The 21,965-nt window shown below is 41.0% G+C and overlaps 2 protein-coding genes and 1 long non-coding RNA gene across 6 annotated transcripts; 2 read left to right on the plus strand and 1 right to left on the minus strand.

The window, feature by feature from the left end:
* Nucleotides 1-270: 270 nt before the first annotated feature.
* On the plus strand, nt 271-10,505 carry LOC134452833 (phospholipase A and acyltransferase 3-like). 4 transcript variants are annotated; one of them, XM_063203456.1, is made up of 5 exons: nt 271-356; nt 1,351-1,452; nt 5,068-5,170; nt 6,671-6,942; nt 10,234-10,505. In XM_063203456.1, exons 4-5 carry the CDS (start codon nt 6,706-6,708, stop codon nt 10,387-10,389), a joined length of 393 nt encoding a protein of 130 aa, XP_063059526.1. In that variant the 5' UTR covers nt 271-356; nt 1,351-1,452; nt 5,068-5,170; nt 6,671-6,705; the 3' UTR covers nt 10,390-10,505. The 4 variants fall into 4 exon arrangements, with proteins under 4 accessions (XP_063059526.1, XP_063059527.1, XP_063059528.1 ...); XM_063203457.1 differs by having other exon boundaries at nt 1,351-1,443; XM_063203458.1 differs by lacking the exon at nt 5,068-5,170.
* A 3,781-nt stretch (nt 10,506-14,286) lies between these two features.
* Nucleotides 14,287-15,607, plus strand: LOC134452834 (uncharacterized). Its single transcript, XR_010035523.1, has 5 exons — nt 14,287-14,441; nt 14,547-14,726; nt 14,860-14,959; nt 15,106-15,335; nt 15,510-15,607. It is a non-coding gene; the product is annotated as an uncharacterized LOC134452834 (long non-coding RNA).
* zfpl1 (zinc finger protein-like 1) lies at nt 15,337-21,655 on the minus strand. The gene is made up of 8 exons (XM_063203454.1): nt 21,522-21,655; nt 21,116-21,232; nt 20,899-21,010; nt 20,176-20,369; nt 19,157-19,229; nt 17,509-17,724; nt 17,032-17,152; nt 15,337-16,729 (listed from the first exon to the last, which is right to left on the minus strand). Exons 2-8 carry the CDS (start codon nt 21,215-21,217, stop codon nt 16,543-16,545), a joined length of 1,005 nt encoding a protein of 334 aa, XP_063059524.1. The 5' UTR covers nt 21,218-21,232; nt 21,522-21,655; the 3' UTR covers nt 15,337-16,542.
* Nucleotides 21,656-21,965: the final 310 nt, after the last annotated feature.

A 21,965-nucleotide genomic window follows, 5' to 3' on the forward strand; every position in this document is an offset into this window, starting at 1 on the left:
AGCAAAGTACCCGGATGGCCGTTCATGAGTATCTGGCACCCCACCAGCAGCAGAAGATGGGTCCCACTAGTTTGACGCCCTCTCGTGACTTCACATGGTAATCAAATATTTCTAACAAGCGATTTAAGGTTAGGGTTAGGGTTAAGGTTAGGGTTAGGGTTAAGGTTAGGTTTAGGGTTAGGTTTAGGGTTAAGGTTAGGGTTAGGGTTAGGTTTAGGGTCGTATGACGTAAGCGGTAAGTACCGAAAGGGCGTCGTTCTAGTGAGTCCCGCAGAAGATAGCTGTTTTGCGCATGGTAACTCCTAGCTCGTGCTTTTGCCGAAGCCTAGGTAGTGTGCTCTATAAAGCGTCGATTTGTAAGTATAATGTTAATGTTATATGTTAGTGTGTTTAGGGTGGAATGAACGCATAGATGTTGCCAGGAAGAATACTGAAACCTGTTGCTGAGGGTGGTGACCCAACCACATGGCTTATTGCAACGTGGTTTGCCAGTTTGACGATGGTGGAACATCTCTCTTCTTTCTGTACGCTTGCCACCTGTTTTGAACACTGCTTGCAGGCTACTCGTAGAAAATATATGGTCACAGCCGATTTAAAACCTCTCTGGTATGGTTTACTAATGCATGCTACTTTGTCACCGGACAAGGGAGTCCACCACGACAGCCATTTGCTAGCTGTAGCCCTCGTGCTAGCTAACCACATTGTTTCATAAAATCTGCTGCTACTTTGCTACTTGTGTCGTGCCATAAATCGAGTCCCTTCTAGAACATGACTGCCCTCATTGAAACCAATGACCAATTTCCAGATATTTGTACCTATTTTTGCAGACAAATCCGACACAATTTAAGATGGAAAGCCTATCAATAAAGCATCTACATTCCTTCTGGAAGTACTACAAAGAGCTGGTTACAATTTCAGTATTATTTCTATAAAAGAATTGAAGAATTGTCATATGCGGTTTCATTCAAATAGCTCATATTAAGTAGAGGACGAGTAATGTTTCATAAGCATATGTTTAGTTCATTAATCATGTAATTCATTCTGTAAAAATTAGTATAATTTTCTCTCAAAAAACGAGGGCAGTCCTGTTCTGGCAGGGGCTCGCTTTTTGGCACGACACCTGTACTTAACATAAAATAAAATCCTCCTCATATTGGCACACATGGGATTACGTGTGCCCATGTGTGTAATCTAAAGGAGGGACAGTAAATCCATCAAAGTTAAGACTGTTCATATAATCAGATGTGACTCAGTTCTTATCTTTTGATACAGATCATTAAAACTTTTACTGGTAATTTGAGATCATCATACAGCTATGTTTGTAACGCTTTTTTTTGTCTGTCATTTTAGGTCCATGACAAATGAGGACAACCTTGCATCAGCTACAGAACTAAAGCAAGGGAGCTAGCTGGGACAAAGCTTCCGCACATCCCCTTTCTGAAAGTATTTCAGGTGTGACTTTTTGGTTTAGGGCAGGGATGGGGAACCTTTTTCATTCGAGGGGCCACTTCAAATTCCTCCTAGGGCGGCACTATGATCACAAGCAAGGATTTCACCTTGCACTTTAAGCCTATATTGAAGGCAGCCACCTTTAAAACAGACCCACCTTCTGTAGGTCCCCCGAACGTAATTGTATTGCAAATGTATTTGCTTAGATTCCTTTACAAAATATATCATTTCATGCGAAGCTGCATAACATTGAAATTATATCGGGGTCTGGATAAAACTGCCTCAGGGGCCGTAAATGACCCTCGAGATATAGGTTCCCCACCCCTGGTTAGGGAGTGGTTTACAAATGTTGCCAAGGCGTCCACATTTGTATTTCTTTTGCTCTTTTGGCTCTTTTGGTTCTTTTGAGATGCATAAGGCAAACCCTCCTTTTTCAATGTCCAGTGTGCAGTTTTTTGGCAGTTTTCCAGACTCTGTTCCCTATTCATCAATATAGATAGATCTACTTGGGTAAGCGATTAGGTCAGACTTGTATCCCAAAGGTTGCCAGTTCGATTCCCGACTCACCAGGTTGGCGGAGGGAGCAATTAACCAGTGCTCTCCCCCATCCTCCTCCATGACTGAGGTACCCTGAGCATGGTACCGTCCCACCGCACTGCTCACTTAGGGCGCCATTTGGGGCTGCCCACTTGCAGGTGAGGTGTAAATGCAATTTTGTTGTGTGCACTGTGTGCTGTGGAGTGGTGTGACAATGACAACGGTAGTTGGTGTTTCCCAGGTGGGCTTTAAAAACCTGCAAAACCTACCAATAATTATTTACTTGCTAAGTATTCATGAAACGGATGTTGCTAAGAGAAGCTCATGGGTGAGTTTATGAAGGGTGTAGCTAAGGTGGGAAGTCCGCAGTCTCCACAGAGGTGAAGGGAAATAGTTCAGATAGATGTTGGGGTGGTACTTTGCAGATCTGCACCCACCACAGAGAAAGCGTGCAGGTAAGTGCAGGTGGTCTATGCAGTGAGTGCAGTCACAGGGAGTCCTGTGTTGTGATGAATTGAATAGCTGGATGGCCCTGGGGACAAAGGACCTTCGTAGCCTGAATGAATCACCATGGAGCAGGAGTGCCAGTTTTGACGAACTTAAAACAGTTAAGTTTCGTGTTTCTCAATGGGCCTCTACGGCGGGGCGTTGAGAAGGAAGCAAATTGGGGCGTTCGTTTATTTTATATTAAATACTAAGGGGGGCGTTAGCAGGCTTATGATCAGGTCAAGGGAGAGTTTGTTCAAAAAAGGTTGCAAACCACTGCTTTAGTTAAAGCACAATTCCATTGATATTAGTCGCAGTACTGCAAATTTGAGTTGGTATGCCTAGTGATAAGGTGACGCAAATCCGTAGCACCGTAAACTGCTTCTGAAGGCAGGTTGCTGATGATAAGGCATAGGCTTCAGAGCATTTATCAAATCAGTGATTGGTCCAGCCATTTAGGTATTACTACAGTCAAAGTTGTTAGCACCCTTACATTTGTCTTCATTAAGCATTCTGTGGGCTCTGAAAGGCATAGCCCACTCAGCATCAGGCCAGCCAAGAGTTGACATGAAATCAGCGTGTCTTTGAGCTTTCAGTTGAAAGAGTGAGCAGATAAGCCTGCTTGCATTTCCCACCAACATGGCGGTTTCAGATCACCACAAATGTCCAGTTTAATTTAGCTCATTCCCCGGCACTCTCATCCCTGGTAATTTGATTGTCAGAATTGATGATAAACATCACTTTTTTTCTGAACAAAGCATGTCCAAAATCCTCTTGTGCAGCCAACTGAGATAAAAGGTGCTGGTGGTGAATTGCAGGTTCTCAATTCAATAAAAGAAAGAAGAATCACTGCACACAATTCATCTTTTTTATTGAACTTGAATTACTTTTTTTTGTGTTGTTGCAAGAGTTGCATTGCCCAATACAAGACGGTCAGATTAGATCGTACCCAACCCAATATTCAGCTAAACACCCTGCACAGCCAGGCGTGGATGGATGATTGCAGGGCTGGTTTTGGCTGGCCTCCCTGCTGTGAAACCTTTTGCTGGTCATCTATGCAGCGCTGCATTAGATCTTTAATCAACCAAAGAGGACACACCAATTCCTCTTGTGGGGTTCTGCCATGCATTGGCTTGCCAATGCAGGCCGGAATTAAATTTAAATCCCTCACTGCTAACATACAGGGGTGGTGGTTGGAGCTGCTCCATCCTGTCACTGATATGATGGCTCTATTCCTCCGAGTGCCTGTGGCAGCTGCCTGGCCGGCAGTGCTATGGGGTCAGGACTTCTTTTGTACCTCGCTGGATTAAATTAACAGCTGTCACATCGGATAGCTTTTAGGGAGTGTCAAGAAAAGTGTAAAGGAAACTCCTAACCTTGCTTTAATTCATTTGGATGAGGTCACTTTTATATTTATTTATTAGAAATGTATAACGTTTCAACACTTGCAGTTGAACTTTTCAGTGAGTTCTGTTAATGGATAGATAAACCTGTTAAAATAATTCTTTTTTTTACTCCTGTAATCGACATGTCGACTACCTTCTGTTATCGTTATAGTAATGTTGATGTGTTGACACAAAATCAATGTGATTCCATTCACACACCTCTGCAACCTTAATTTCCATTTTAACCAAATGTACTTTGACTTTTTTTGTTGAAAATAAAATAAAAAATAAAGAACACCTGTCATTTTACTTATTTTCCCCTCCACTACCAATTTCATAACTCGTCTGTTTTGAAAGTGCATAATCCTATTGCATGGTGTGTAGCTAGTGTCTTGTGGGGGCTATATTTGGCTCTCTTTCAGGCAGACTATAGCATGGGAAATGAGTGATCTGAGCGTGGTTGGGTTACACAGAATTTGGTGTGTATTGTAGTAGGTAAATCTTATGTGCAACATGATGCATAATGAAATTATTCAATAAATTATTTACATTTTCCACTTATGCATGATTTCACTTATCATCTGGCACATAGCCCAGTACTATTTTTGTTTTTGTCTTTTTTTATCCTTACATTTTACACTTGGGTAATTGTGTTCCTTTTAGACTAGACTGAAGTCCAGAGTATGAACTCCATGAGATGCTGCTTGTTATTTTAAGCAAACTGGCTGTTAAACTGTTATTGCTACTTGAGAGACTGACTGCTGTGCCCTCATGTGAGGAGCGGAAACGTGCATCCTGTAAATCCAATTACTTGACTAAAGCCTAATGGTGGTGCGATGCAGCTCAGCCTATTTACCTTGCTCTCGTGACGCAGGCAGCAGAAGTCACAGCAGAGATTTGGCTGCGAGAAATGGGGAAGGGATTCTTTTTAGCTAGGTTTTGTGTTTCAGCTGAATGTCGCTCAGTAGAAAAACCGTTGAAAATGAGTCCTATAATGGAAAGAAGACTGGGAATCACTGGGATTTTGAAGACACTATAATAAGCTCATTCAAACTTATCTCGTGTGCAACGGATATTATGTTTGGGGGCCAAGGAATAGTTGTTCCATCATTTGTAAGTAATTCTATTTCTACATGAATTGCAGATATCATTTGAAATGCATGCATGGTAGATATCAGACAGGTGGATCACCTCCATCTTGTGTTTCTAGTGTCGGCCCCAACCTGGAGACTTGATTGAAATATTTCGTGGGACGTACCAGCACTGGGGCCTGTATGTTGGAAGGGGTGAAATAGTTCACCTTGCTCCTCCTTGTGAGTATTGTTGTATCATTTTGGCACCTTAGATATGCATGGTGTGTAAAACACAAGGGACTGCTTTGGATAATAAATGCAACCCAACTTGCTGTGCTGCATAACATTTGAGATGCCAGTTAGTCTATTGGGCTGAGCCATATTCTCAAGATGTTGTCTGTGCATGGCTCTATGAGTAAAGATCCATGGTGTTGTAGGTTGATGTATACCGATATACAGTACCATTTTTCCCCCTTGCATTAATCTGTAAACCAAATTACATTTGAATTAGGGGTGGAACAGTTCACAAAATTCACGGTTCGGTTCATATCACGGTGTCAAGGTCACGGTTTTCGGTTTAGTTCATGATAAATGGTGCACTGGGAATATTAAACCATATTTATATAACTGCAATTATAAAGTGATGATGAGCAAGTTGAATCAGCTGTCGTTAGCGTCCCAAATGCCCTCTTTCAAGTGGCTAATAGAATCAGACTTATCACTAAATATCCTACATGTGGTTTGTATAGGCTTATAATGTGAAAATGGTGTGATTTTAATTGTGTCATCCTCTGATTGGTCTTATATACTAATGTGTTAATCAGAGAGACTGGATAAGATACTCCTAGAATCTCTGTTTTATGTATTTTTCTGGGCAGTACATGAATTGCGGTTTGCCACGGACTGCATTTCACGGTTCGGTATGGTGTGTGAATTGTACGGTTTCGGTTTTCGGTGCGGTTTGTACCATCCCTAATTTGAATATGACTTAATGTAGATAACAAAATGATATATATTTTTAAAAAGCATTGTCTAAAAATGCCACTTTTTTTCTATTTGCATTGTTAGACCTCTGCCTTCATGAATGTTCATCCTGTTGTTTACACTACAACACAGCATGAAGGATAGCTGAAACTAAGCCGGCTGGCCCTAGATGTTCATGTGTGCTTTGCGTGCATATCCAGACTGCTGTGGCTTGTACATAAACCCACCCAAACAAAAGGCTCCCAATTCAGTTACTGTAAATAGACCCCACACACACTGCATATGGAATACATTCAGCATAATCTCACAGACCCCTGAGACATTCATAGCTTTAAATTATGGGAATTTGAGACACCCTGACTGTTAATGGACTGTAACGTTCTTAATGTCTTGTGTGGATTGTGAAGAAGCGAAATATAAGACAAAGTCCTGTGTGAAAACACATGGCTTACATTATCATTTAGCTGGGGAGAACAATGTTGCCCTGTCATGACATGGCCTCCTGGAGAGAGATAAGGCCAGGTATGATCCTGTATGTCCACCCACACTGATTTAGTCACCTCTATCTCTCTCTCTCCCTCCCCATTTCTTTCTTCTGCTTTTCTCCTCCACCCACCACTGTTGTATACCCTATTTCTATTTGGGTGGCGCCAAAGAAACAGAATGATATGCATCTGGTCTTGGGCAAGGGGCCAGGTAGTCATCTCTGATTGCTCTTGTGTTACCCACATGGTTGCATATGTGTGCCCCTCTTAGCTGAGATTGCAGGGCCCGCCGCCTCGACGCGGCTGATGTCGGTGATGTATGACAAGGCCACCGTCATGAGGGAGGAGCTGGCGGAGGTGGCGGGAAGCGACAAGTTCCACGTCAACAACCTGCTGGACAACAAGCACCGGCCGCGGCACGTGGCGGCCATACTGCGGGATGCCCACAGGCTGCTGGGGCTGGAGCTGCCCTACTGCGTGCTGTGGGGAAACTGCGAACACTTTGTCACAGAGCTCCGCTACGGCAGGGCAGAGTCCCAACAGGTACAGAAAGACACTTTCAGGAATGCACCCCCTCACCTGATGTTAAAGGTGCACCGTGTAATATTTTTTAGCAGTTACTTTCCAGAATTCGTGCTCTCTGTTCACAAATGTGACCTTTTTCACACCATCAAGTATTCATTATAACTGGGAAAATTGTACTCTCCATACATGAAAAGGTGGATCTTCTCCATGTCCGCCATTTGCAAAGTTGGCAGTAGGCAGCACTGTTTCAATGAGTTGCAATAACAGTCTCTGGCCACCATCCTACACAGTGCTCCTTTTCATGTTTTGCAGAAAATTCTCTGCAGTAATGACAACCCTGTGAGGATGGTGTATCTTCTTCCTGAATATGTTAGTGTGCTTCATTTACAAACTTAACTTTCCTTATTGTATACTGTCCATTTAATGTTATTAGGGGCCAAGCAGCGAAGCTGCCTGGCACCTTATAGTGTTTCTACTGTTTCTTATTATTTTTCTTTCTCCTTAGGGAGTCTATGGCAGCCCATAGAGCCGTATGGTCGAAAATGCTGAAAATTGGCACACGCGTTCAGGACCGTGTCAGCATTACCCACAGCGATTTATAGGTCGCCAGCCCCAACCCTCTAGCGCCACCAGCAGGCCAAAGTTGCAGGTACATATCTGCTTGTAACTTTTGAACCGCTGGGCCAATTTTAAAAAAATAGGTATCCCTGGAATCCTTGGGCCGAGACGCTGCATTGTCATTTTTCGCCTGGATACTTTTCCCGCCATTTTTAATTTTGTGAAAATCACTAAAAATGGATCTCCTCCCTCAATTTTTGTCATTTTTTTATATCTTTTATCGTTTGGCCGTGACAGCCAATCAAAAACGGCCTAAAAGTCGCCAAACAGGAAGTGAAGTCATATCTTGGGAACCCATGGTCACAATATTTTGCAAATTGTCACAGTCATTCTTGTCCATCCCATGACCCACCGCAATAAATTTCAGGTCGCTAGCTCAAAATCTCTAGCACCACCAGCTGGTCAAACTTTTAGCTACATTTCTGCCTGTAACTTTTGAACCGCACGCTCCATTTTAAATCTGGTGGTACCGTTGAAATCCTTGGGCCAAGACGAATCCAACGCATCCTATGACATCCTCGTCAGCCAATCAAAAACAGCCTAAATGTCGCCAAACAGGAAGTGAAGTCATATCTTGGGAACCCATTGTCACAATCTTCTGCAAATTGTCACAGTCTTTCTTGTCAGTCCCATGACCCACCAAAAAAAAATTCAGGTCGCTAGCTCAAACTCTCTAGCGCCACCAGCTGGTCAAAGTTTTAGCTACATTTCTGCCTGTAACTTTTGAATCGCATGCTCAATTTTTATTCTGGTAGTACTGTTCTATTCCTTGGGCCAAGACGAATCCAACGCACCCTCTGACATCATATCCGCCATAATAGAATGTCCGCCATTTTGGATTTGGTGAAAATCAATAAAAGGCTCCTTATCCTTCAAATGTATGCTGATTTTCACAAAACTTGTTACACATGATCTTTGGAGCACTCTTAAGTGATCCCTAAAAGGGTTTTATTACATCTTTTACCGTTTGGCTGTAACTGCCAATCAAAATCCTCCAAACAGACTCCAAACAGGAAGTGAGGTCATATCTCAGCAACCCATAGTCAGAATCTTTTGGGAATCGTCACACACATTCTTGGCTATCCCATGACTCCCCACAAGAACTTTCAGGTCTCCAGCTCACTCGCTAGCGCCACCAGCAGGTCACAAATCAAATTTTGAGGTATATTTCTGCTTGTAAAAAATAACTGTGCATGTCTCTGACAGTCTGCCTGCTCAGCTCTCTCAGTTGCCATGGCGACTTAGGCGGACGTACTGCTTGCCCCCGCATTGCTGCTTGCAGCTATATTTAAGGTTATTTTCTTAATGTTTGCTGAAATGACAGCAAGGTCAGTTTTCCCGGGCCCAGAGACAAGGTTGGCCCAGAATTGGGTCCTCATTACATTGTATATATTGAGAGGGAAGGCCTCTCAGATGACTTTGTCCTGAGCCCGGCCAAAGCGGTCAGCTGCACTGTTTCTGAATGTTACGTTTTTGCAGTAAAACCTTCCAAAGAGGTGGGGTTGTGGTGTTTATTTTTCCTGAAAATAATGGCACTCCTATATAATCTTATAATGAATATTTACTAATAACTAATAAACATATATATTTCTTGGTCTGACCTACACTAACTTAGTCTAAGTAGCTTACAGTAAGTGTAGCTTACAGTAAGTGTAGCAGTCAAAGATGCCGCTGACTGGTTATTCAAAATGGAGTGCACAAATATCCACATCCACTTTTTCATGTATGAAATGTACATATTTCCAATTCAAAAATAATACTCAGAAATTGAAATAATACAACATTTGGGAATGGATGGTACTACTACTAAAACTACAGTGCTAATAAAATTAAAAAGATATACTCTACCTTTTTAAGTAGTTTATCACTCAATCAGTATTAACTTCATTGCTAATTTTATGCAGTATACATACACATGCATTTACTGTTGGTTTCATATAGTGTGACCCATTGTGTCAAGTGTTTCTGTGAAGCTTAAAATGACAGCCCCACCCTTTGTTACTCATGAGTCATGACCCACTGTGATGGCAGTGGCACAGGGTAATTTCAAACCTCACAACATGGTTAAAGGGCAACTCCTGCCAATTTCATTGTGCTGTTGTATTGCTCACGCTACCCTTGACTTGTCAGTACCCGGTGACGCCGCAGTTTTTGGCCCAGCCCTTTCCGAGATATGAGGTATTGTAATGGGGGCAACTTTTGTTTTTAAATGAGCATAAGCCTACTCCAAATATTTTCCCAAAAGGTATCGCTGTTTGCTAGCTGTCTGCTGATGTTGCATAACATTTTGGATGTTTTGGGAATAAATAAAAAAAATAAAAAATTGAAATGTAAACAAAAGTTGCCCCCATTAGAATAGCTCATATCTCGGAAAGGGCTGAGCCAAAAAATGCGGCGTCACCGGGTACTGACAATTCAAGGGTAGCGTGAGCAATACAACATCACATTGAAATTGGCAGGAGTTGCCCTTTAAGTCAACCCGGCAGAGTCAAGGAAGTCTTAAACCTGCTATTGGATAGGCCACAGGTGTAATTTATTGAGGACTCCAGAGCTCTTAGGCTTCACCTAGTTTACTACTGAGCCCGGTTCTTGGAATACCCCCCAAGTCAAGCTGGTAGGTGTTGTCACGGTGGTCCCCTTAACTGTAAAAAGGAAACCCTACGTCACACACTGTTTGTTTGTCCTCCTCAGATTCATTATGCTGTCAAGATAGGTGTTCGAGCGCTTGCAGTCGGTCTGAAGATTCTGACGGAGGCATCTAGACGACAAGGCAGAAACAGAATCACATCACTGGCATCCACCAAACCAAGTGCAATATGTTCATCCCAGTGCTCTGAAACCCCCTAGCTTTAGCAGTCACATAAACTTCATGTCATGTCTCAATTGTTTGTATTTGATGTACTTTTCATATATTTGCAAAACATAGTGTTTATATTTTTGTATTGTTATTTCACAGCACTGTCTCTCAACAACTATATTAAAATAATTGCATACCATCCTGTCGAGCACTGCTTGAATCTTTTGGTGGGTGAAATTGAAAATTAGGACACAGTTTGCAAGACATCTGGCCTTGCCTCAGCGCCATCTTTCCTCCCCGGCGAAAAGAACAGGGCGGCTTTTAGAGGGCTTTCCCACTCTCAACATCACGATTGCTAATGATTGAAGACGTCTGAATTACTCTATGTGTTGTAAGCTATTGAACAGGGAGTAATCAGAGAAGGCAACGTGACTCCCTTCCCAATGCTTGATAAACACGATGTGTATTTGGCTCCACCTGTAGGTGTGCCGAAACACTGCGGGTGGACACAGACCAACAGACAGGTGGGCCAGATAACCTTCAATCATCGATGACGTTGAGCCTCGCAACACGAGGCTGGAGGAGGACAGGACAGGAGGAATTGGAATGACACCGAGGGGCAACCACTTTATGCACATGCATAGTAGCCACCTCAAGCTGTAGTCAGGGCCGGATTAACGCACAAGCCAGATATGGCTGCAGCCTGGGGCCCACACCAGCCAGGGCCCCTTGATTGGTCAATTTAGCTGAGTTGCAGATGCTGTAATGAAAAATGTACCTCTTGCTAATACTCTCTGTAGTTGGCAGACTTAATTAATAGCTCGGAATTATGACACCTCTTAACCCTCCTGTTACCCTCAAATTTTGGAACATCCGTGATCCTTGGGGTCAATTTGACCCCAACCACTTAAATGTCTACAAAATCAGTATGAAACAACACTTTGGCACATGTTTATGTCTCAGATATGTATTATTGCTCTGTTGGTGACATAAAAAGTCCTTTCAATATATCCTAGCACCCCCACACAAAGCCTATACACCAAAAAACTTAATCCATGACTAGGCGAAAATTAGAAAAAATACCAATAAAATGTCATTAATTGGTATAAAAACAGATGGACAAATATTATTTTAATTTTATTGGCTCCATATACTCCCTAAATATGAATTTCTATAACTTATAACATTTGAAAAGAAAAAAACAAATTTGATTATCAAGGATATTATCTATCTATTACCATATCGGTCAATTTGACCCTAAAAGAAATAGACATATTTCCAAACATTCAGAAGGTTTTTTAAGTCCAACATTCATTTTTTTGAATGTTTGAATGTGTATTTATAGCACAAGTATAACAGTTAGGTAAGAAAATGGATACATTGCCAACCAAGAGTTTCGGGAACAACATAGAAAATCATTGTTTTCTACATTGTGTCTACGCTTGAATTAGTGTGCACATAAGGAAAAAAGTTTTGCATGTGCTCCTTGTAGACATATTACATGGTCATGGTTGTGGGGTAATGTTTGAAGGAACAGGGCTAGCAACTTGTATGTTTACTTCTATTCAATATGTATGCCCACTGGAGAACTTGTGGTATGGATGTCAATGTGTATGTCCTTCACAAAAGTTACAGCTGTTGCTGTTCCTGCCTTCTCTATGACAGGTAGCACCAGTTTATAACCAAGGCTGCAGACAAAGATGTCAATTTGGAACACAATACTGAAATGAGGAGAAGAATAGCACCATTATATCTCTCAACATAGCAAACAACCTTGAGATCGTCTCCATCTAAATAAGTACAATGGCTTGTCACCATCAGAACCGTCCATTTCAATATTTGGACCACAGTCATAAAGCTTCTCTTCAAATATACCATCACTTATAATTATGTATGCTGGGCACAGAACAGCATGCACAGCAATGCTGACTATATGTGACCCTTCTTATACTAGTGTTTGTGTGTAGTGGGAGGGTGCAAAAGTAGCTCCCAAGGTACAGGAATGCGGGGGGGGGGGGGGGGCTGGGAGTTGCTGTGGTGGGTGCCATGATGGTGCTTTGGGTACAACAAGGTTCAGTTGGTGTATTTTGTCAAAATGTCAATGCTGTATTAGCCACCAATGTCCAAAATGTTGCCGTGAATTACTTTTAGGCCTCCCCCATATCATAAGCATTTTTAGTTATCAGGGCCCAAACAAAAGCAAAATGTTCAGAAGAAACATGGCTGAATAGCTTATTTTCATGTATTTCACATTATCTAAACAGATTTTAACATTTATTTGCAAAATATGAATGTTCCATTTATGTTTTATACACTTGAAACAATTGGGGTCAAATTGACCCCAAGGAACACGGATGTAACCTAAATGTGTACAGCACTTAGGGAAAACATTTTTGCTGAAATTTCACGTTTTTCACATTCATCCCATCTATTTAGGAAAAGTCATCAAAGATGAGGCAGAAGAAATATGTAGGCCTACTTCATGTATTTTTCAGGTGTTAAACATTGAAAGGGGTCAAATAGATCCCAAGGATAACAGGAGGGTTAAAATAGTCCTTTTTTTATCCAACGGGGGTTTATTTTTTTACACTAATTGATTCAATCTGTTGTAATTATAGGGTTGGCCAATCGAATACACTTCCATTTCGTCTAAACAATATGAGGGACATTCCAGGATATTGGTACATTTCCTGTCCCACCACTTACATTTCAAATGTTCATTTCCAAAATATCTGAATTACTATTTTTTGTGAACAATGTACTTGTTAAAAGACAAACTGTAAAGTTTGGTGGAAAAATAAGCTACTTAAATATTATTCAGAAGGCCAAATATCTTTGGAACACCCCAAAAAATGGCCGTTTTCTCTTGTCCCACACATTGGGTTACCAACTCCTTTGCCAAATTTCACAATTAAAATAAGCTCTAAATAAATTACTTCATCTTGTATGTTGTTATGCATCTGCTTTACTTATGTAAATGTTATTATATATATTATTGGTCTACATTGTATTGCATGTTACAATGTACAATACAATACAAAATGCGCGCAACCCTGTTAGCATGGGGAATTTTACCTGGCAGGGAAAGAGTTAAAAACATTTGCCTACTGTCACAAAGGAAGTTTCATTACAAGGACATTTTCTGCCCACATGGCAAGACCAAGGGTGAATTCTCTAACAATTTTTTAGGTTTTTCATATTGTAAGACTAACATTGAGTAGAGTCAAAATTTACTTTATATATTTATTTAACCATGTTTGTCCTTGATCTTGTACACATAAATTAATTTTACAGTTAGCATCTGTTCCTGGGGTAAACCACAACTTAGCCTAGATTTGCAACCCTGTTACTGTTGTATTTTTATTACATTGATTATTACATTGAAAAAATTATTTGATACCCGAGCTTGACGAATCAAACTTTTTGATAGTATATTACCTGTAGTTAATAAATATATGACAAAAAATTATCAAATTGAAGATCAAATTTTCAGAAGTGACCACCCCTGAAATGTACCAAAATCCTGGAATGTCCCATGAGGCAACCAACTTCACCTTGAAACTGCAGTCAGATTTGTGGTCATGTGGGCCTTTGATGGTGGCGATGAAAAAACGTGTCCCTCATCATAAAAGTTGCCCATCCCTAGTGTAGACACGGATCTGTGGTGTGTAGACTATGTACACAAAAAATGTAGTACTGCCAGAGACAGTCCATTATGAATGAAAATAATCTTTGGTACTACCCTAAACTTGTATTACTTCTGCCCTAGTGCCCGGTTCCGGATTCTAGAATGCGATGTGGCAATCAGTGGCGTTCTAGAATCTGGTTCTGATACATTGTATTATCGAAGTTCCAATACCCAAACAATCTCTGGTATTATGATTATGACGCGTCTGCTGAGTTTGCCAGTAGAACTAAATAATGATTATGACATAGCCACCACCCGTCTTTCAAAATCAAATGGAAGGACTGGAACTTCAGATGAGATGAGATCTGCCGAGATGTGACTGCGCGGATGGAGGCCAAAATGGATAATCAGGACGAAGTCGGAGTGGAAATAGGCCTACCGGCAGTGGAAGTCAAACACCCATGTTGTAAAAATGTATGGTGACTGACAAGTTCGAGTTTAATATCCAAAAGGCATAGACTTACCGTTAGTTTTCATGCGTCACATACAATCGCTAACGACCATACTTTTTTCTTTCAGGGGTTGTCAAAGTTTATGGCCAAGCTGATGTCCATTACCATGACAACGACACAAGTGTACTTCACGTTAATACTGTTGAGCATCCCTTACCAGCTGTACACGTTGTTAAACGATTTTCGGTATCACTTCAAATTGCTTGACTATCATTTCCCCAGTCGCCGCCACACACTTTCTGTTATGGTAAGTACTTCCATATTTATCCAAATATACATGAACTGGCAGCTGACAATTTGAAAGCTCTTGTATTAATTTGAGTTAAGCCATCATCAAGTCATGTAGCTTGTATGTCACATCGCTGTGTCCCCTCTTGCAGATACTACACGTTGCGACGTTTTACTGGTCATTATTGGCAGGGATATACTCTTTTCAGTGTGGCCGCAAGAGGCAAGGCTGTTTGTTTGTGGTAGCAGTGAGTAAGTTTCACAGTTCAAACCCTCTTCTCTGCCTGCTTGTTTGTTTTTGATGTTTGTTTGTTTTTTGAATACTGTGTTTCTCCAACAAACTCGAGTAGCCTAACTGCCTCACAATTGTTTCCCATCTCCTCTTCTCTGTCCTTTAGTTTTGAACCTGGGCACTTTTCTAACCAGGTGCATTTTTGAGTTTATGATGTTGAAGTACAGAGAGGAAGTATGAACCTACTGACAGCCACCACTGTCTCTCTGCTGCTCCAATGCTTGTGAAGACCATTCTTTCAAAAAGATCTGAGGACTTTTTGAAACCAACACGCAGAGCACTTTACCTATACCTGAACACAATGTACTAAATAAAGTGCACACAGAGCAGAAACAGGTATGGAAATTTCATTATTTAATAGCAGAAACGTGAAGAAAATGTCCTTTTCTTGCCGAGGGTCAGTCATTTTAAAAACACAGAACCCAGCATAAATTAACTTCATAAACTAAACTTAAAAAAAAAAAAAAAAAACTGAAATGGAAGTGTGCAATTTATCTCTGTGTTTCATAGCCATGGCTGTGATTTTTAAAAATCTGATTAGGTGGCGAGGGAAGAATAACCGTTTCTACATTTCACAATGAAACGTCCAACTAGCCAAAGTGTACGTGAACATTACAATGAATCTCTCTGAATGAGTTCTCCAAGCAAGACCTAATTTGGAACCATTTAAGACCAAAATTAAAGGCATTTTATTGTAATGTTCTCTTGTTCTCCCATAAGACGATTGGATTGCCTTGAATATTTTCTGAAATAAGTTACATATATTCACAACATACCAGATAGAATTTATAGCCTGAATAAAACCATGCACTATGGTTAATATAGTCTAGTTGTTGGTGCAAAGTAAACAAGTTTACAATGATGTACTTCCTCAACGTACTGAATCAGGAGAAATGTCTTTTACATTTCCAGGAATTTAACCCATGTAGGATGCAACAAGAAAAAATAATGAGACAAGACGGAAAACATAAAAGAATTCAGTAGGCATAAAATAGGAGAGATGATCAATAGCACAACATGGGTTTAAAAGTGGGATTTAAAACAAAAACAAAACAAAAAACATATCCCTCATGAAAAAGATATTGACCTGTGTAATCAGAAGACACATTTCCAACCCGATGAGTTGCAGACAGTAAATGAAAACCCATGTGCATAAAGAGCTCATAACCCAAAAAAGGGATAATAGTGTTGTTGTAGACATGACTGTGTTCAGGGGGAAAAAACAACGTAAATAGGTGCTGGAAGTATTGATAATATATCTGTAAATATCTCCGTGCGGCCTCCGTGGAAGCAGCACTGCCCCCTGCCCTGTATCGACACATTCCAGCCAGGGAGCCTTGCTTGGTCTCCAACTCGTGGTGGTCCAGAGGAGGCAGAGTTCCTCTCTTGCTTCGCTGTGCTCCACAAAACAGTACAAAAAAGCTTTTGAAGAACTCCTGCGGCTAGCTAGTTAGCACTTGATCTCTATACCGTGGACCCGGGAGGTGCAGCAGAGAAGAAGAGAGATCGAGAGAGACGAAGACGGACAGAGAGAGAGAACCAGTCACATGGGACCCACCCGGATGTTGGGGTTAAGCATAGGATCCAGGTTGGGGTCGGAGTCTGCAGAGGCACGGCCCAGTTTAGCCATGATGATGATGAGGGTGAAGAATCCGATCACACCCACTAGCAGTAGCATGAAGACCCTCTGCTTCAGTGTCAGGGCCTTCCTCTTGCCACCCATGCGATTCCTGAGGACCAAACGATGCATTTTTATGATGCATTGAAATGTCCATTTTAACTGCTACTGCACTCTAACAACATTGCTATGACACTACAGAGACTTGTTCATTGTCATTTTGGTTACTACATGTTACTTATTCATCCATTTATTGTTCATGTCGTTGTTATTATTATGATAAGTTTAAACTACACATTTCAATCTTCTGTGCTGCCCATACTCGTTACATAGACTTTTGACAATAAAGTACACTTTAACTTTGACTCATAATGGAGGATTTCCATGAAGGGGTTTTAACATGGGGACTCTTACTTGAGGATTTGCGCAAACCAACTCAGAGTTGGACGCCGCCGGTACTTATCGTCATCAAAGTCGATCTGAGTCACAGTGGAGCCAGAGTCTCGTGTGTCATATACCTTTCTTGGAGATGAGGCTAAGTTGACATTTAAAAAAAAAAAACACACACACACACACAAGCAACAAAAAGTTAGCAGGATTTGGTCTAATACATTGTATTAATACCATGGCTCAATCGTAAACTAGAAGACATATTTCTTTAAGACAAGCACCAAGTACGGTGCTTTCATTGTGCGGTGAAAGGTTCAATACCTTAACTTGTAAAAGTCTCTGGAAGATGTACAGTATATGTTTACAAAATGTATTGGCATTCAACACAGTGCAAGATGTTTTGGGACTTTTTTTTTATTACAAATCTTTCCATTACTTATCAATGCAAAAATATTACATGACATGAAAGTATCTTGTGTCTTGTATTTTGAGTTTCAATACCTGAACTTATCGTAATAGAGTCACTGGTGGAGGCAGCCATCATATTGACGACAGAGTGTTCCGCTGTAGTAGTAGTAGTAGTCGTATGTCTCCCGTTGGTCTGGACCATCAACTCCTCCTCTTGTAGCTGGGCAGAGGAGGGGGCCGGCTCTGGCTCGTATGTGTGTGAGGGATATGCTGTCGCAGCATAGGTTGCAATGGGTTCCGCGGCAGGTGCTAGGATAGAAATAAAGACAACAGAGTACATCTTCAATGCTAAATCTTAATCGGTGCCATTTAATTCCTTACATACCATAAAACATTTCTGTTGCTAACCCTATTGAGTATTTCAATGAGTGGTGTGTGTGTGTGTGTGTGTCGTATGCAAACTCTAACAATGACAAATTGGAGCCAATTTCAAAAAGTGATCCCTTGCCAATACTTGAGTGCAAAAAATAAGCGAGCACGCTCTCCTCAAGCGACCTTACAGTTGAGTTTACATTAATACAAATGACCACATCACAGTACGGCTTGTGTTGCCAGAGCAGCAGCGTCTTCATATCAGAGATTGTTTGCATTTCCGTAATCGAGTCACATGGCCGATGTCACAAACCTAGTGTATAAGGCACAAGTCACAGTGATGTGGCCCAATAAAAATGCACTCAATAAAGCCTATGCCCCATCTCTATGTGACGTACTATTACATCACTACATGTATGAAGGGGTGTGGTCACACCTGTTCCTGTGTCATAGGCTTAATCTCCCCACTCCCATCTCTTCTACCTACAGTGGCACAGTGACTTAGTGCTATGTTTGGCACACATTATCCTGCTGAATATTAAATAGGATCATGTCCACACGCATGCGCAAACACACACACACACACACACACGCGCGCGCATGCGCAAACACACACACATACACACACACACACTAGCCATAAGAAAACACAGTAAACAATGGACTCACGGATTGCTCGGACAGTATCTTTGTTTGTTTAACTCATTACTACAATTAAATATATGATCAACAAGACGCCTCTCCTGCACTACAAAACCCACACCGCAATATTTCAAAGTCCATGACGGATTTTGGTTAGATGCACTCCATCATGATGCCTAAAGTGATGTATTGGCCACTGTTTAACAGACTTTCAGTTGTCAAGCAGCTGAGTGGGGGAAGTAATGTTCCCAATGCGCTAGCTGTATTTTTTTAGTATTATTATTATTTATTTTGGCTGTATTCAGTCTTCACACTAGCCCATCCCAATTGTTAAAATGACAGCTTCACAGTGCAAAATCCAAACAAATTTAAATCTATAATATTCAGGCCAACCCAAATGTAGCCGAGGTGCCAGTGCATAACCATTCAAAGTGTAAAGTGTGCAAAATGCAGCATGCAGTGAACAGATGATATACAAATCCCACCATCACCACTTGACTAATTAGAGCAAGTCATCACACAGATGTACAACACCAGCCTATGCCTATCTGTAACATGATGAGTAATCAACACTTTCAACTGGAGCTGCAATTGAGCCACATGTTGCACATCATCTAGATTTGTGTGTGTGCAGTCTGGGCAAATAACAATAACATCATGATGTAGTACACATAAATGGAAACAAAACAAACAAGATAACAACAACAAAACAGAAGAGGTCACTTACTGTCAAATGTGGACCAGTCATTGTAATCTGTGACATCTTGTGTGGTGTCCTGTGCCTCTGGTGCCTCTTCAATCTTCAGGTAAGCAAGTAGCATAAACACAACACTGAGGTTATTACAGAACACCAGGCATGATATTTCACACGTAATAACAATACCATTCAATGTTATGGTATTTGACAGCAAATGTTTTCATTTGTTTACAGAGAAGCTGCACTCTTTTGAATTTTTGTATTTATTCAGTGGAATAGTGTGACAGACAGAGAGACAGACATTTCCACCAAAGACATCTTCAATGTCAGGGAGGATTTCTTTAAAGGCCAAGTGCACTGTTTGGTATATTAAGCCCATTTTCTGAGTTGTCTGCAATGCTTTAGAGTCCCCCTCACGGTTTATTTCATGTTTCCTGCTGCCTCTGTTATTTGGCTGATTTGGATTTTGACTCAATCGGATTTAGAATGGGCGTCTATGGGTATGTCCACTTAACATTTGTTTTCAAGAATATGTCACTCATATTCGTGTTCAGGGGTATTCACTGGTATTCCATAACAGTTTTCTGTTGTGTTTTATATAGCATTTTGTAAATACAATTTTGTTTTGTTCATTCACAAAATGGCAAATAAAAAATGACAGAAGCCATATCTCACCATAGTTCCAAATTGTTGGGAAAATGCCAGTGAACACCCCTAACCACGTAGTGAGATACATACTTACGAAAACAAATGTTTAGGGTGATTTTTAAGAACATATTTGGACATGCCCAGAGGCAGCCATTGTAAAGCCAATTGAGACAATATGCAAATTAGGGGGGGCTTAATGTTCAAAATAGGGCACTTGTCCTTCAAGCAAATACCGATTCAATTGCTTGCACCCCAAAAAAGTTTCTGGAGTTTAACGGACTTCCTCAAACACAGATGAGGTAATGTGCAAATAATCCAACACAAAAATAATCATCATGTAGGGCTTTTCATATATTCCTAAAATACACTTCTCAGGCTTTATCAAAGCTCTTGTTTCTCACCAGAGGCAGGCCCAGGCCGGCTCTTGCCCAGTTGACTGAGGACAGCTGCTCCCTCAGGGTGTCTGCGATCGGGCTGGCCAGGTTAGATGGGGGGAAGACAGGGCCCTGACAGGAGGGGCACTGGTACCCAGCTGGGGCCGTATACAGGGGTAGCGTTGCAGCCAGGTCATTGAGGCATGACCAGTGAAACAAGTCTGGAATTTAAAGCAGGTGGGAGGTTAGTAAAGTATATATGGGTAGTCTTAATTAACTGAATTGAACGTGTGTTTGTCAACAAATGATCCTTAGTGTTTGTATTTAACGGTTTCACCATACAGGCATATTGTCGAAAGGCATCAAGAGTAAAGTATAAAAGTAAACAGGGCTCTAAATTAACACCAGCCAACCGGCCAAATTCTGGTGAAATTCCAGTTTGGCCATCTTACTAGTGCCCTTTGACCCATTAGTCAGTATGTATTTGGTTAGTGAGATTAAACATTTCTAACAAAGAAATTAATTGAAGGCCCTGGTAGTAAACCAATCATTGTATCAGTTCTTCTTATGTGATTAGAAAACCTGTACAGTGGACAGTTTGTTTCTTCTTTGTTTATGTATATTTATTTGGCATGTACTGTGGAAACACATTTAGGTGCTAGTAATGCCAGTACAGTCACTAGGTGGGCCTACTAGAGTACAAGTATTGATACCAGACATTACATTACATTTTAAAAGCCTTTTTCTTACCATAACAAACCAGTCTCACAGTGTCCTGCGCATTGAGTGGGTTGTTGCAGAGGGAGCAATTGGGGTTGTAGTCGCTGTCCTGTAGCCATTGTAGGTATGACTGCACTATGCACTGGTGACAACAGGGGTGACAGAAGACAGAATGACTACCTGTCAGTACAGCCCCTCAACGTTTCAAATACGCATTGCAATAAACTGAAAAGGTTCTTCCACCGACCTTGTTGTGATTAGACACTAGGCAATGTTCACAGACGTTGACACGATGCTCGAAACAGAATAGGTTGGTCACCTTCCTCTTAGGACATTTGCAGAGACCCATGACCTGTCTTTAAAGCTAAGCAAAAATATTTTGAAGACAAATCTTGGTTACTCATTTAATTTACAGATACTGTCATTTAAGCAGCGATAAAGAATGTATCCATCTCTGTCCAAACTCGTTTTAGCAAACTAAAAAAAAACGGGAACATGTTTGTAATTGGTAAAATAGAAGGAACAAAAAGCAATACACATCGGAAATTGTAGTTAGCGAGCTAGCTGACTACTTCAGATAGCTATGGCTAAATCAACAGTTTAGCATCGACATATGGGAATATAAAGTGGCACAAACAATGTATACCACATACCAGAGGAATGTAGGGTCTCTGATGGTCCCAGATGACACCTCGGAGTATAAAACTATGTGTTAATCCAGAATGTAGCAAAGAAGTTGCATGGAACTAGCTGGCATTTTGCTGTGATATTTTTTGCCACGTCTCTTCCGCTATTGTCGCGTCTGATTGACGTCACAGGTACGTATGGATGATGGGTGGAGGCCAGGGGAATGGGATTATCAAAACAGATTAATAATTCTACCACCTTCAACACCTATCCACACATGGATGATAAACTGCCTGGCACAACTCAATATACAATTTCTTTTAGTGGTACAGAAGATTAAGAACTAATTATTTCACCCACCATTTACCATTTTAGTCTTTTTTATTCATGCAGTTTTTTATTTAGTTTTCCTGTTGCCCTGATTGTTTGTTGGTTTGTTGGTTTATTTTCATTTTTTTGTTGTTGACAAA

The sequence above is a fragment of the Engraulis encrasicolus genome, chromosome 7 (genome assembly GCF_034702125.1).
Source record: "Engraulis encrasicolus isolate BLACKSEA-1 chromosome 7, IST_EnEncr_1.0, whole genome shotgun sequence".
In the NCBI taxonomy this organism is placed as follows: domain Eukaryota; kingdom Metazoa; phylum Chordata; class Actinopteri; order Clupeiformes; family Engraulidae; genus Engraulis; species Engraulis encrasicolus.